Here is a 13555-nt window from a genome sequence, read left to right on the forward strand (position 1 = left end):
CAAAATTCATCAGTACCACAATTCAAATGCATCAATTCCTCTTTGGTTTCCTTATTCAATGTCCAACTTTCATAGCTATATGAGGAGATTAAAAAACCATGGCTTGGGGCAGGTGCATCTTAGTCTTCCCAAGTAATATCCTTGCTTTTCAACATTTTAAAGTTTTGTGTAGCAGATTTACCCAACACAATGTGTCATTCATGTCTTGACTGCTGCTTCCATGAGCAATGATTGTGAATCCAAGCAAGACAACATCCTTGACTTTAATCTTCTCTGCTTATCATGTTACCTTTTGGTTCAGTTGAGGATGTTTTTTTTTCATTGAGTTGTCACCCACACTGAAGGCTGTAATCCTCGACCTTCATCAGCAAGTCTTTAAGTCCTCCTTACATTCAGCAAGCAAGGCTGTCATCCACATGTTACAGGTTACTAACAGCCTTCCTCTAATCCTGATGCCACCTTCTTCTTCCTATAATCCAGTTTCATGGATTATTTGTTTAGCATACACATTGAATAAACACGATGACAGGATACAGTCCTAAGGCACCGCTTTCCTGACTTTAAAACATGGTTAAGTAGAGGGCCACTGAAAAAGATGGATGGACACAGTGGCTGCATCCATGAGCTCAAACAAAAGAACGATTGTAAGGATGGCACAGGGCTGAGCAGTGTTTCACTCTTTTGTACACAGGGTAGCTAACTCGAAACTAACCCCATGACACCGAACAATAACAATCTTATATCCTATTAGATTGGAGTCTTGGTGGCACCATGGGTTAAGTACGTGTAAGAAGATCCAGCCTCTAATAACTGAAGGGTCAGTAGGCACAACTGTACAGTTATAATACATAAAGATTATAGTAAAGTTATAGAGGATAAGATAGGAGTAAAATAAAGGAGTCACAGTTTATGGTAACATGCTCACCTCAGTCCCCCTGGATGGTCCATGTGGAACTGGGAGAAGAGAATCTTTACTATCTTGGGGCATTTATAGGTAGCCATAAGACATGCATATTCAGTAGTTACAAAGCACAAGTTGGGTGGAAATCTACAGTAGAGTCCAAGCTCATGCTCACAGGTGAGGAGACCTAATACCTACACTGGGGGAAGGTACAAGGGGGCCTGGGGTGGGAAGAGATAGCAACAGGATGTCTGCTTCTGGAGGGAGATACAATCAACCACGTGCTCACTTTAAAGGTAGCATGGCTATTAGGGGAGAATCTGTGGAATGTTATTTAAAGCATTGATGAGGGCAATGAATGTACAAATGTGCTTTACACAATTGATGTATGTATGGATTGTGATAAGAGTTGAATGAGCCCCCAATAAAACAATTAAAAAAAAAAGCAGGATAATATACTTGGACTTTACCTTTAACTTAACAAAGTGGAGGCTTTCCTTCCATAGAATACTAGCTTTCCAGAGTCCCCGTTATGTTAGGTAATGGGAATATAGTCCTCATCATATTTCCCTCAGTTAGTTTCCCACAAGTACTGAAAAACAGCTAATCGCAAGGTCGGTGGTTTGAACCCACCATTCACTCTGAAGAGGAAAATGTCTGCTCCCATCAAACTTGAGCGGCTTGGAAAGGAGGCTTTCTACTCTGTCCTATAAGGTCGCTATGTCTCAGAATGGACTTGCTGGCAGCAGGCATCCTTCCTATCAGGAGGTATCTGTAAAGATTGTCTCAGACACCCTACGGAGGGTTCCTAAAGTTGAGAATGATTCAATGGTAGTCAAGTTTGGGTGTTTACACTTCATATCTGGACTTCTAATATATAAGAGCTCAAGGACTGCAAGTTAGTGTTGATGCTGTGAGCATATGGTCCCCTCTCCAGCCCAGGGTCACCACCCCTACCCCCAGCACCATAACAGAATGGGTTAAGTTGTCCTGGGAAAGAAAAGTGATGACAACTGTTAAAAATGGGCAAATACAACCCCTTGAAGATAGTCATCATTACTTAGCTCCAGCAAATCACTATCAAGTGGGATTATAAACTCTAGGTTAACTGATTTTCCATTCCAAAAAAGCTAGAAATTTCTATTTTTTTAAACTTCTATTTTCATGTTAAATATAATTTTTAAATGGAAGGCATTCACTGAGGTCAGATCAGAGTATACATCTGATTAATTTAACAGAGTATGACAAATACCAGGCACTCAAATGTTTTTGAATAAAAAGTTCCCCCATCTGCCATCTTCCTCCCTGTAGGCTGGAACGCGATAGTAACTAGTGGAAGATAAAAATGTATGTCATTGTCTTGAGTGTGTTAGTTGTTCCAGTGTTTCATTTCTCCAACTTAAACTGAACACTAAACAACATGAAGGCAAAGGTCATGTTATCCATCACGTTAGTTTCCACAGTGCCTGGCCTAGGTTTCAGAAATACGTGCTGCTGTTGAGCCAGTGACTAAATGCATGAAAGTCTGATCAAACAGCCAATTTACCTTTAGACTGAATTCACTTTTAAAATTAAAATGTCCACACAACCAGTTTGGTTCTTGGCACATTGACCCAAGACTAGGGGTAAGGAAGTGCCCTGAGTTTGCTTTATATGGCAAAATAGGTGGAATAACATGGGAGAGGCTGTGTGGGATATAACTGAAAACATGACAGGCTCTTTATGGTAGTCTCGTCCCAATGTGTGGCTGTCAGACTCTCAACCCATTCCAGACTGTCCACAAATTTACACTTTCCTTCTGTAGGATTTCTTCCTCCCATGATGTCTGGGGGCTAGCTTCTGCAGGGTTGACTCTGGAAATCAGTAGTTAGGTATCTCAGCGGTGGGCACCAGCTTGCTCTTTCTTCCTCTGAAGCTCCTCCCGCCTCCTTGTCTGCTGCTCACTCATACAGTCTCTGAAGGCCTGCACCTGTGGCTGGCACTGCCTCCAGTCCTGGTTCTGGGCCATGCACTCCTGTACAGCATAGTGGGAGGCAGCACAGCCAGATCGGGAGATCAGCTGGTCCAGTGGGTCCTCTTCCTCGTCCTCCTTCTTCACCTGTCGGGCCCAGGTATGGCCATGAGGGACTGAGGTTGACATCTTGGGGTCTCTAGAACATCAAGATAGGCACATTTATAGCAGAGACACAGTATATTGGAGGATGCTCTATTATAAACAGCACCATTACATCTTGGTGATGTGTCTGTCATCCCTAGGAGACTGTATGCTCTTTGAGGACAGAGACTGGGCCTGATTTTCCTGGGTGCCCTCAGCACTAAGCCTGGCAGACAGCAGGTCTGCAAAGTAGTTTGAACCGAATTGAATGAGGTAAAGTGTGAGGAGGCTTAGGCCAGTAATGGATTCTGCTAGTGAAATTTGAATTTGCTAAAAGTCACCTTGACATCATTTCCAATCTACTCCTCTTAACCTTATTCTATGCCTGGAGAGGAGAGGTTAGCACTTGAGAGAGTACCCAAATACGCAGGTAGAGTCTAACACAGTGGTTCTCAACTTGTGGGTCATGACGATTTGGGGGGTCGAATGACCCTTTCATAGGGGTCACCCAATTCATAATAGTAGCAAAATTACAGTGATGAAGTAGCAATGGAAATAATTTTATGGTTGGGGGGGGGGGTCACCATAACATGAAGAACTATATTAAAGGGGTATAGCATTAGGAAGGTTGAGAGCCACTGGTCTAACACGTGGGAGAAATGGAGAGTTCAGTGTGGCTGTGTGATCAGTGATTATATGTTGAACTGCTAACTACAAGGTAAGCAGTTCAAAACCACCAGCCACTCCGTGGGATAAAGACAAGGCTTTCTACTCCCATAAAAAGTTAGTCAAAAAAGAAAAAAGTGACAGTCTTGGAAACCCACAGGAGCAGTCCTACCCTCCCACTGTGCCGCCACGAGTCAGGATTGACTTGATGGCAGTGAGTGACCAAGTGCGATACAGTGTTTGGGACAGTGCAAGAAATGAGTCTATTGGATAAGTGAAAATATTTTGTTAGAAATACAAAACTCTGAGGAGAAATTGACCTTTTTTTTTTTGTTTAATTACTTTATGGATGCCAGTGGCTTTACATACACTAGTTCCTTTATGCCCAGAGTGTCTTCCCAAGAGGTTCCCTGGGGGTGAAGTGGTTATGAACTGGGCTTCAATCCTCAGGGTCAGCAGTTCAAAACCACCAGCAGCTCCAAGGAAGATAAACTGGGCTTTCTTCACCTATAAACAGTTACAGTCTTAGAAACTCACAGGGGGCCAGTCTGATTCAGTTTGGTTTGGTCTTCCCAAAATCATTTGCCTCAGAACATGCAGAAGTTAATTTTGAAGAGGTATAACTTTAGCTTGGGCAAAAATTTCACATGAAAGTCTGGTTGTAAAGGAACTAAAGCAATTAATGCCTTTCCTGTGTATCTCATACACTCAACAAAAGGCATGGCAGAGGCAGTCCCAGCCTTTGTGGTGTTTAAAGTCTAGTGAGGGAAGCAAGCAGTTTACTATACAGTGTGTGTAGATAGCTAAGTCTGGGAGCCAGTGGAGGACCACTTAATGCAGACAAGGGGAGGAAAAGGAAGGAAAGGCTTCCTGGAGGAAGTGATTTCTGTGCTGAGATTTGCAGGCTATCAGGTTTTAGAGATGGGGGGAAAGAATATTCCTGGCCAAAGGAAAAGCAAGTCCAAGTTGGTGGTTAGATGCAGAACATGTGAACATAGAGTATGAGGAAAAGGGGGCAGCAAATGAAACTGCAGAGACAGTCTGTGATCATGACAAGCCTTACAAGGTCATGTGAAGGAGCTTGACTTTTACCCTGAGGGTAAAGTCACAGGCAGGAGACTTTGGCACTGCATGATCCTACACAATACTCATTTCCTTTGAAGGCCATACTACCTAAAAGAAAACAGGGTGAAGGGGGTGGGGGACCAAGAATGGCCTTTGAAAAGAGACTAAGGTTGGAAATTTAGCTCACTGTGACCGTGGGCAAGTCTACCTCTTAGGGCTGCTGCATGGAAATGGGATAATGCATGTAAGGAGGCTTGCCCTTTCAGAGCCTAATAAAGGATCCTTCCTTGTAAGTTCATGCTTCCTAAATATATTGTTAGCTCTTTAAAGGCAAAAGGTGAACTCTTACAGCAGGCATGGGAGAAAGCACCTTAGATCAAACAATACGATCTTTTTAGTTTCTTCATTTAACTCCTAGCATTAAAGTGAGGATTAATACGAGAACGGGGCAAGCATGGTGCAGCCGCCATTTATATGTCAGTGGTCTCGCCTGTTATGATGATGTGGCACAAGTTACAGCGGAGTGCCCAGAAAGAATGGCCAGGCGATCTGCTTCCCAGAAGCAGCCAATGAGAACCCTGTAATGACCCCGGTCTGATCTTCCTGCGCACAGGGTCTCTCACCCGGTGTCAGGTCAACTCAACGGCAGCTAAGAACAGCAGCAATGTGATCAGGAATGAAAAGTGGATGGGCTACCATGGGGACCCTGTAAAAGCTACAGTGTTCTTTCCCTACTAAGTCCAGGCTACAAACTCCCCAGGAAAAAACGGAGGAAGGGCTCGGCAGCTGGTTCATAGAGCCCCGCCTGAAGTCGAAAGGCATGGAAGAAGTTAAACCCCTGAGAGCGAATCACCTGAGGCTTGCCGTCCACCGTCAAGAACGCATGCGCCCGCGCAGCCGCCGAACGCACCCCCCCTTCGCCCCGCCTACCCACGTAAGTACAGGGCTCGCTACGCTCACCCGACAGGCGCGGAAAAAACAACGCGAATATGGACTTTTGCGCAGCGGCTTCGGCTTCGTAGCGACTGCTCGGAGGGCAAGTGGCCGTCTTCGATCTGTGCTCGCCGGAAGCGGCCGTGAACGGAGGGCGGGGCGCCACACTGTGATTGGACAGTTCTCAGTAGGACCCGCCCTCTGCCCTTGCTACCGCTCCTTTGGGAATCCACTTCCGGGGAAGAGGGGTAGGCGGAAGAGGCGGGCCACTGGAGGCGGGGTCAAGATGGCGGCGCCTCTGAGGATTCAGAGTGACTGGGCGCAAGCACTCAGGTGAATGCAGGCCCGGAGTGCGGGAGGAGGAGGCGGGAGCGAATGTTGCCTTTTCATCCAGAGACTCAGCCCGGATCCAGGATCTCCAAAGGGGTTACTCATCAATTGCTGAGAGTTGTAGGGCACTGGTCCCGAATGACAAGTCTCAAAGCCACACGGTCATCGTGTTTTATTCTCGATGCAGAGACCCAGAGAAAAGATAATCGCTGCATGACCCCAGCATCAGAATTTAGTTCATGTTGAGACAAGGAAAGCTGGGAGGCAGGATGACTCTTGCTTGACTCAATCGTCACTTAACAAACATCGGTCATCAATCATTTGTTAAAATCCACCTACCACTATATGATTCTTGAGTGAAGATATTAAAAATCTTTGTATCCTTCTCAGCACCTGACCCTATATTAGACATATTGGACAGTTATCTTCAGGAAGCAATGCTCCGTTGAGTTCACATGTGTATTCTGAATATAATAGGTGTTTTTTGGCTTGAAGAAACTGATGATGTAATTGAGAATACACAGCAAACCATTTCTTTAATATAAAGTTATTGATCATCTTCTATGCCATTCTAGGCACTGGAATGATTAATGTAGTGAAATAAATGGCAACTGTTGTCACAAGCTGTGTAATTGGTAGTACACATGCCATTTCAGCCATTTAACATGTCTTTATGGTCTACGGTGTGTCAGTTATAGCAATGCAATATGACAACTATTGCTTTTGTGTTTGCTGGTATGTGCTATATCAAGTTGATAATAAACAGCACCTAGGCAGAACACAATGAAACATTAGCCCCCCTTGTGCCATTTCCATAATTGTTAGCATATTTGAGATCTTGGTTCTCAACGTGTCAATCCATGTCATTTAGGGTATACCTGTATTTCAGTGACCCTCTGCCAAACATGATGTACTTCTACAGGGACTATTATTACTACTAACGGTTTTTCTAATTGAAATCGATAAAGATGAATGAAACAAAGCATCCCACATTCAGAAAACATATACTTACTCAAAACTCACTGCCATCGAGTCAATGCTGACTTTTAGTGACCTTATAGGACTGGGTAAAACTGCCCCTGTTGGCTTTCAAACTAACTCTTTACAGGACTAGAAAGACCAGTCTTTCACACTAGATCAGCAGTTCTCAACCTGTGAGTTGTGACCTCTTTGCGGATTGAATGACCCTTTCACAGGGGTTGCTTGATTCATAACAGCAGCAAAATTATAGTTAAGAAGTAGCAATGAAAACAATTTTTTGTTGTTTGTGGGTTTTTAAAAAAAAAACAATTTCATGGTTGGGAGTTGTCACCACAACATGAGGAACTGTATTAGTTTGTGGCATTTGGAAAGTTGTGAACCACTGCCCTAGATACTTTACTAGATGGGCAAAAATTTACAGAGTACTTAAACTGCAACACAGATTGTGTGATAAATAATAAAGAACATTAACATTTATTGAGTGCCACCACAAGGCCATGAGTGAATGTAGGATCAGAATCAGGAAGTAGCTTGCCCAAGAACATATAGTTAGTAAGCAATAGAAACTTGCTCTCTTAAAGTGTAGGCCCTTTCCACTGTACCCTATAGTCTTAGCGTGAAGAGATCAAGATTTGAATGATTGAAAACATGTACCCTAAAGCTTGTGAGAAGTCTGTGTGGAGGTTTAACATACACAGACAATATTATGTACTAGCACCAGGTTCCAATTTTTACTTCTTAGTTAGAGAACCTTGGGCAAGTCACTTCTCTTTGAACTTTAGTTTTCTGTCTTTACCATGGGGATAATAAAAGGTGTCTTGTTCAGTTGTTATGAAGATTTAAAATACTAATTGCAAACTGCCTAGAACAGGGCAAGATTTACAGTAGCTCCAGTAAATCGTGAAATAGAAAATAACTGAAAAAACAAACAAAAAAGAAAATAACTTTGATTTTCAAAGCTGTTAAGCAATAAACGTAGTTAACTCCCTATCATTAAAAGTATTTAAATATTCATTTAGCCAGAAAATAACCATTCATTAAATACTTAATCTACAAATATTTCTTTGACAAATGAAGTGTAACTGCCTTAGAATAACCTATACCTGCATGAGAGGTTGGATTTAGTTGTGTCAAATATTGTGGCTAAACTGAAGATGATGGGACCTTTAGCTCGTGTAAGTGGCATCCATTTCACATTGGGTGAACCTAATTAGGCTTTTTGTCTCTCTTCATAGGAAAGATGAAGGGGAGGCCTGGCTGAGCTGTCATCCCCAAGGTAATGTTGATAAATCTTTATGTCTTCCCTTTAAAAAGGAGGGAGACTTGGTGGCGTAGTGGGTTACATGTTGGACTGCTTACCTCAAGATCAGTAGTTCAAAACCACCATCCACCTCTTGGGAGAAAGACTGGGCTTTCTACTCAGATAAAAAGGGGGCAGTTCTACCCCTTCTTATGGGGTCACTATGAGTCATCAACCTGATGGCTATGAGTTTTGGGGTTTTATTAAAAAATAAATAAATTTAATACTCCTAGAATAGAGCTACCTGCATTCTCTTGACCCAGCCCCCTTGCACAATGCTCAGAGTCCCCAAATACAATGAGCTAATCTGCTAGATTGATAACACCCCGACTCCTGTGTTCCAAGGAAAGGCCTTGAGATTGGTTTTTCCATTTGGTAGCCACAGACTTACTCTTGAAAGCATTGCCAATGCATTTTAATTGTCCGTTCACTCTTGTGTTTGAAATTGTTCTACAGATTCAGTTCTGTGTGATTCAGATCTTCCTATGATTCTTAGATCTATAGTTTTAACCACAACCTTGTCAAGTTCAAACCCAAATCCACTGCCATTAATTCAATTCTAACTCAGAGTGATCCTACATAGAGTTTCTGAGACTGTAAATCATTAAAAGAGCACACAGCCTTGTCTTTCTCCTCTGGAGCACCTGGTGGATTTGAATCGCCAACTTTGTGCTTAGTAGCCCATTGCCTAATACTGGTCTCCTTCTTCAAGGACAAGCAAATGTTAAACCAGGGGCTAGTTAGGCATTATTGCTTGAAGGTGTTCCTGCCCTCTTGAGTTTAGCAAGTCCAAATCTAATCCATGCATTTCTGTTGTCAAATGGATTCACTTTCTTAATTTTCTCATTTCTTAAATTACCACCATTATTCTAGGCATCAGAGTGAAAAACCTAAAATCACTTCACTTTGCCTTAGCTCTTCAGGGTTGCTCTAGGTAGCCTGTAAAATGTATTCTACTTCAGTTTGTCTGTTAGTTCTTCCACAAATCCTCCTTTCTGATCTAAGCCTCCTCATTTTTAAACTGCTGATTAATCATTTTGCAACATTTTGTAAGCACCTATTAGGTGTCTAGGAACACAAGGGCAAAGGATAATATCTACTCACTAGCAAATTACAGCATAGAAGAGGGAGACTGGTGTGTAAATATATAAGTGCTATAAACTGTTAACAATCCTCTGATAAAAGTATGCAGCAAAGATTGCAAACTTAAATCCCTTCAAAAGTCAGACAAGAAACAGAGTGCAAATTAGACTGATAGGAGAGAAATGAAGGATTATGCTGGTTCACATGAAAATAGGTGGGTTAGGTAGGTTCTCTGCGCCTGCTCTGCAGCTGCATCTTGTACAGTCCCAGGTCCATCCTGAAAACATGATGGTGAAGGCCAGAGTAAATGGATTGGCCGATTTGTTACCACCAGTGACCCCTCAATAGCCTAAACTATATGGTCTACACATTCCAGTATGATTCCCCCTATGACAAGTTCAGTTGCACCTTCAGGACTGAGAACAAGAAGCTTATCATCAATGGCAAGTCCATCGCTCTCTTTCAGGAGTGAGATCCCACCAGCATTAAGTGAGGTGAAGCTGGTGTTAAGTATGTCACAGAGTCCTGATGTGGTGCTCTCACAACCATATCAGACTGGGGGACTTTCTTGAAGTGTGGTATCAAAAGGATGATCATCTCTGTCCCTCCTACTGATCCCCCCACGTTTGTGATGGGTGTGAATCACGAAAAGTATAACTCCCTTAAGATTGTCACCAAGGCTCCTTCCTGCACCACCAACTGCTTGGCCCCCCTGGCCAAGGTCCTCCATGACAACTTTGGCATTGTGGAAAGGACTCGTGACCACTGTCTACGCCATCACATCAGAAGACTATGTACAGCCCCTCTGGGAAACTCTGGCACGACAGCCATGGGGCTGCCCAGAACATCATCCCCATAGCTATTAGTGCTGCCAAGGCCATGGGCAAGGTTATCCCAGAGCCGAATGGGAAACTGACTGGCATGGCCTTCCATGTTCCCACCTCCAATGTGTCTCGTGGATCTCACCTGCCGTCTGGAGAAAGCTGCCCAGTACGATGACATCAATCAGGTGGTGAAGCAGGTGTCCAATGGTCCCCTAAAGGGCATCGTGGGCTACACTGAGGACCAGGTTGTCTCCTGTGACTTCCAACAGTGACACCCACTCTTCCACCTTTGATGCTGGGGCATTGCCCTCAACGACCACTTTGTCAAGCTCATTTCTTGGAATGACAATGAATTTGGCTACAGCAACAGAGTGGGGGACCTTGTAGTCCACATATCCTCCAAGGAGTAGGACCTGCCCCAGGCCACCAGCAACAGCACTAGAGGAAGATAGATGCTATCACCTGCTGGGAAGTCTTTACCTCAACTTGATTCCCCCCAACACGCTGTAAATCTCTGATTGAGAATTTCTATCCAGACCCTCTGAAGAAGGGGAGGGGCTTAGAAAGCCCACCTTGCTAGCTATGTACCACCGGTAAAGTATATTATACCCCTCCCCTCCAAATTGCCCCAAAGTAAGTGGGTTACTCTCTATGGCTCTAGTCAGTGGGGAAATGAGCTTAAAACAAGCTTTGGGAAACTGCAAGCACTGTAGAGTGACCCCAGCATAGGGTGTAGATGAGACCAAGCCAAAGATAAGACTAGAGAGATGGAAAGAGGCCAGATCATTAAGAGCCTTATAAGTTGTAAGTTTGAATGCCATCTTATTAGCAGTAGGAAACCATTGAAAATCTTTAGTGTGAGGATTCAGCATCATAGGCTTTCTGGTTTCACAGTTGCTCTAGCCCCACATACAGATGATGAACTGGAAGCAGAGATATTAGCTGTAGTTGGAGGATCATCGCAAGTAATGTGGGTGAGAGTTGATGAGAACTAAACCAAGGGAGAGGCAATAGGGATAGGAAGTGGATGTAAGAGAGATGAGTCCTGGTGGTAAAATGGAGGAGGCCTTAGGCTGCTAGCTTAAAGGCAGACTGTTTAACCAGCTGCTCTGCAGGAAAAAGGTGAGGCTGTCTGCTTCCATAAAGATGGACAGTCTTGGAAAGTTAATGGACAATTCTCATCTGCTCTCTAGGATCACTGTGAGTCAGAATCGACGCATGGGCAATGGGTTTGGTTTTGATTTCAGAGGGTAATAATTTGTAAACTTGGTGAATGAGTGTGGTGGGGAAACTAAGAGTCTTAGGTGTCTCCAAGGTCCTTGCCACGTGGGACTAGCTGGATGGCAGTGCCATTCACTGGAATAAAAGAAAAGCGGCAGGTATGTGGGAAGGGATGTGGATCATTTAGGTTCCATTGGATTTTTTTTAATTGGATTTCTGTGCTTGTCAAAATCCAGGAGGTGCTTTCCATTAGACAGCATAAAAGTGTTTCTTAACTTTGGAAGTAGATGAAATTGCCCCTGAAGCATGTGGAATGAGAGAGAGAAACAGGCCATGACAAGCCCCGAGGGGCTGCTGTTTTGAAAAAGAACAGAAAAGGCACAGACTGAGATGTAATGAAGGATGCTTGGGGAGACTCTCAGGAGGCTGAAGGAATGCTCTGCCAGAAGATAGTTCCAGGCTCAGCTAGAATCGGAGAGTAAGGATGACTGCCTATTAAGAAAATCTCCTTAGATAATAACCATGAATAATAAAGTGATTAAACCCAAGGAGAAAAGGATATGATTAAAGTTTGGGGGAAAGCTGCACTTAAAGAAACCCCCCAAAACCACAACATTCTTTCTAAATTCTGCGAGAAAGTTTTGTTTTACTGATCATTTTGGATTTCAGACAACTTTGAGGTCTCTATATAATCTGTTTCCTTGAGAAACAAAGCTTAAAGTATGCGACTTGGCTTTTGAGGAAATTTGTCATGCATGGAAGAAGAATGGTAGCTGGGAGGTCTTGCTTGTAGTAGTCAGGTTGTAGTCTGGGTTTGGTTTTGCTTTTAAGGATGAGAAGGATTTGAAGAAAAAAATATTTTAAAATGAAGGCAGAGAGAAGGGCTAACCGAAGACCCAGCGTTGTAGAAAAGAAGAAAAGATTAAATTGAGCCTAAGCAACTGGGACTAGGGAAACGGAAAAGTAAGTGCAGATGTAATAAATAGATGAGTTGGGATGTGGAACATCTTTCGTTTTCTCTTTTTAATCATTTTATTGGGGCTCATACAACTCCTATCACAATCCATCCATCCATTGTGTCAAGCAGATTTTTACATGTGTTGCCCTCATCATTCTCAAAATATTTGCTCTCAACTTAAGCCCTTGGTATCAGCTCTTCATTTTTCCCCTTTCCAGTTTTCTTTGTGTTTTTTTTAATAGCTCTAGAGAGAAAATAAACACCATAAAATTCATGCTTTTGAAGTGTACTGTTCACTGGGTTAATTAGATTCAGTTGATCCAATAAGTTGGATTGTGTAAGAATTTGAAGTTCTGTTCTACATTTTCTCCTATCAGGATGTGAAGGGGGGGCAGGGCTTGATGGCAGGACAGGTGACATGGGATCGGCTCCTGTGAGCAATGGAAAGGGCAGAAGTTGATGTCAGACTGTATGGAGTTTGGGCACAATGATTTGCAGTGGTGCCAGACTGCACAGTTGTGCCGTTTCCAACAGCGGCATGAACATAGGAACGCAGAAGGGGGGTGGTCAGGTTGATCCCAAATCTACTGTATAGACAAATAAGACTGATATTAGTAGCTTTACAAATATTAAGAATCACTTGAGAGTGCTGATAGGTTAGTTTAAGTAAACTACCATGTGGTCTAGACTTCATAGCTGATGAATCCAGGAAGGATCTTGGAATGGGAGAGAACTTAGTTTTCTCAATCCTGTTTGTAGCAACTTTCTGAAATCCCAAAGAATAGGATGTAGAAGAACACTGCGTTTGTGGGCTGTGTTAAGCCAACTGCCCGGGTATTTCTTGACATGCTTCTCCCTAGCTTAGCAGTTCCTTCCCGTTGTCTTCTGACTAGCCAGGTCCTGTCTATCAAATTTCAGCCTTCTCTAGAAAGCCCTCTACTCAGTGCATCCATAATGATTTGGACTTACCTTTTTTCCTCTACGAATTTCCATTTGGTGAATCTATTATTTTTTAATAACCTGTATTGTATAATCACCATGCCAGCCCCTGAACTCCAGGACTTCACAAGATAGTAAGTACAAAGTCAGACAGGTACACAAGGACAGGATAGAAGTGTATATAAAAGATACAGAAAAAGAAGAAAACGTTTTTAACTATTTTATCATCTGTATCTGCTTATGTGCAGATAAGCATAAC

General features: G+C 43.1%; 2 protein-coding genes across 3 annotated transcripts in view; one reads left to right on the plus strand and one right to left on the minus strand.

The window, feature by feature from the left end:
• Window positions 1–2493: 2493 nt before the first annotated feature.
• COA4 (cytochrome c oxidase assembly factor 4 homolog) lies at window positions 2494–5820 on the minus strand. Of its 2 annotated transcripts, none has more exons than XM_075546261.1 (2): window positions 5688–5820; window positions 2494–3051 (listed from the first exon to the last, which is right to left on the minus strand). In XM_075546261.1, the coding sequence occupies exon 2, from the start codon at window positions 3039–3041 to the stop codon at window positions 2778–2780; it is 264 nt and encodes an 87-aa protein (XP_075402376.1). In that variant the 5' UTR covers window positions 3042–3051; window positions 5688–5820; the 3' UTR covers window positions 2494–2777. The 2 variants fall into 2 exon arrangements, with proteins under 2 accessions (XP_075402376.1, XP_075402377.1); XM_075546262.1 differs by having other exon boundaries at window positions 5581–5720.
• Window positions 5633–13555, plus strand: part of PAAF1 (proteasomal ATPase associated factor 1) — a 40085-nt gene continuing 32162 nt past the window's right edge. Inside the window, exons 1-2 of the mRNA XM_075546259.1 lie at window positions 5633–5993; window positions 8207–8247. Coding sequence (XP_075402374.1) covers window positions 5947–5993; window positions 8207–8247 — 88 coding nt within the window. The 5' untranslated portion in view covers window positions 5633–5946. The remainder of the gene's footprint in view (window positions 5994–8206; window positions 8248–13555) is intronic.

Source organism: Tenrec ecaudatus, chromosome 4 (assembly GCF_050624435.1).
Source record: "Tenrec ecaudatus isolate mTenEca1 chromosome 4, mTenEca1.hap1, whole genome shotgun sequence".
Taxonomy (NCBI): domain Eukaryota; kingdom Metazoa; phylum Chordata; class Mammalia; order Afrosoricida; family Tenrecidae; genus Tenrec; species Tenrec ecaudatus.

What these genes read in the sequence shown, in the direction of transcription:
- COA4 (XM_075546261.1), bottom strand. Translation starts at nt 3,041, where the DNA reads ATGTCAACCTCAGTCCCTCATGGCCATACCTGGGCCCGACAGGTGAAG.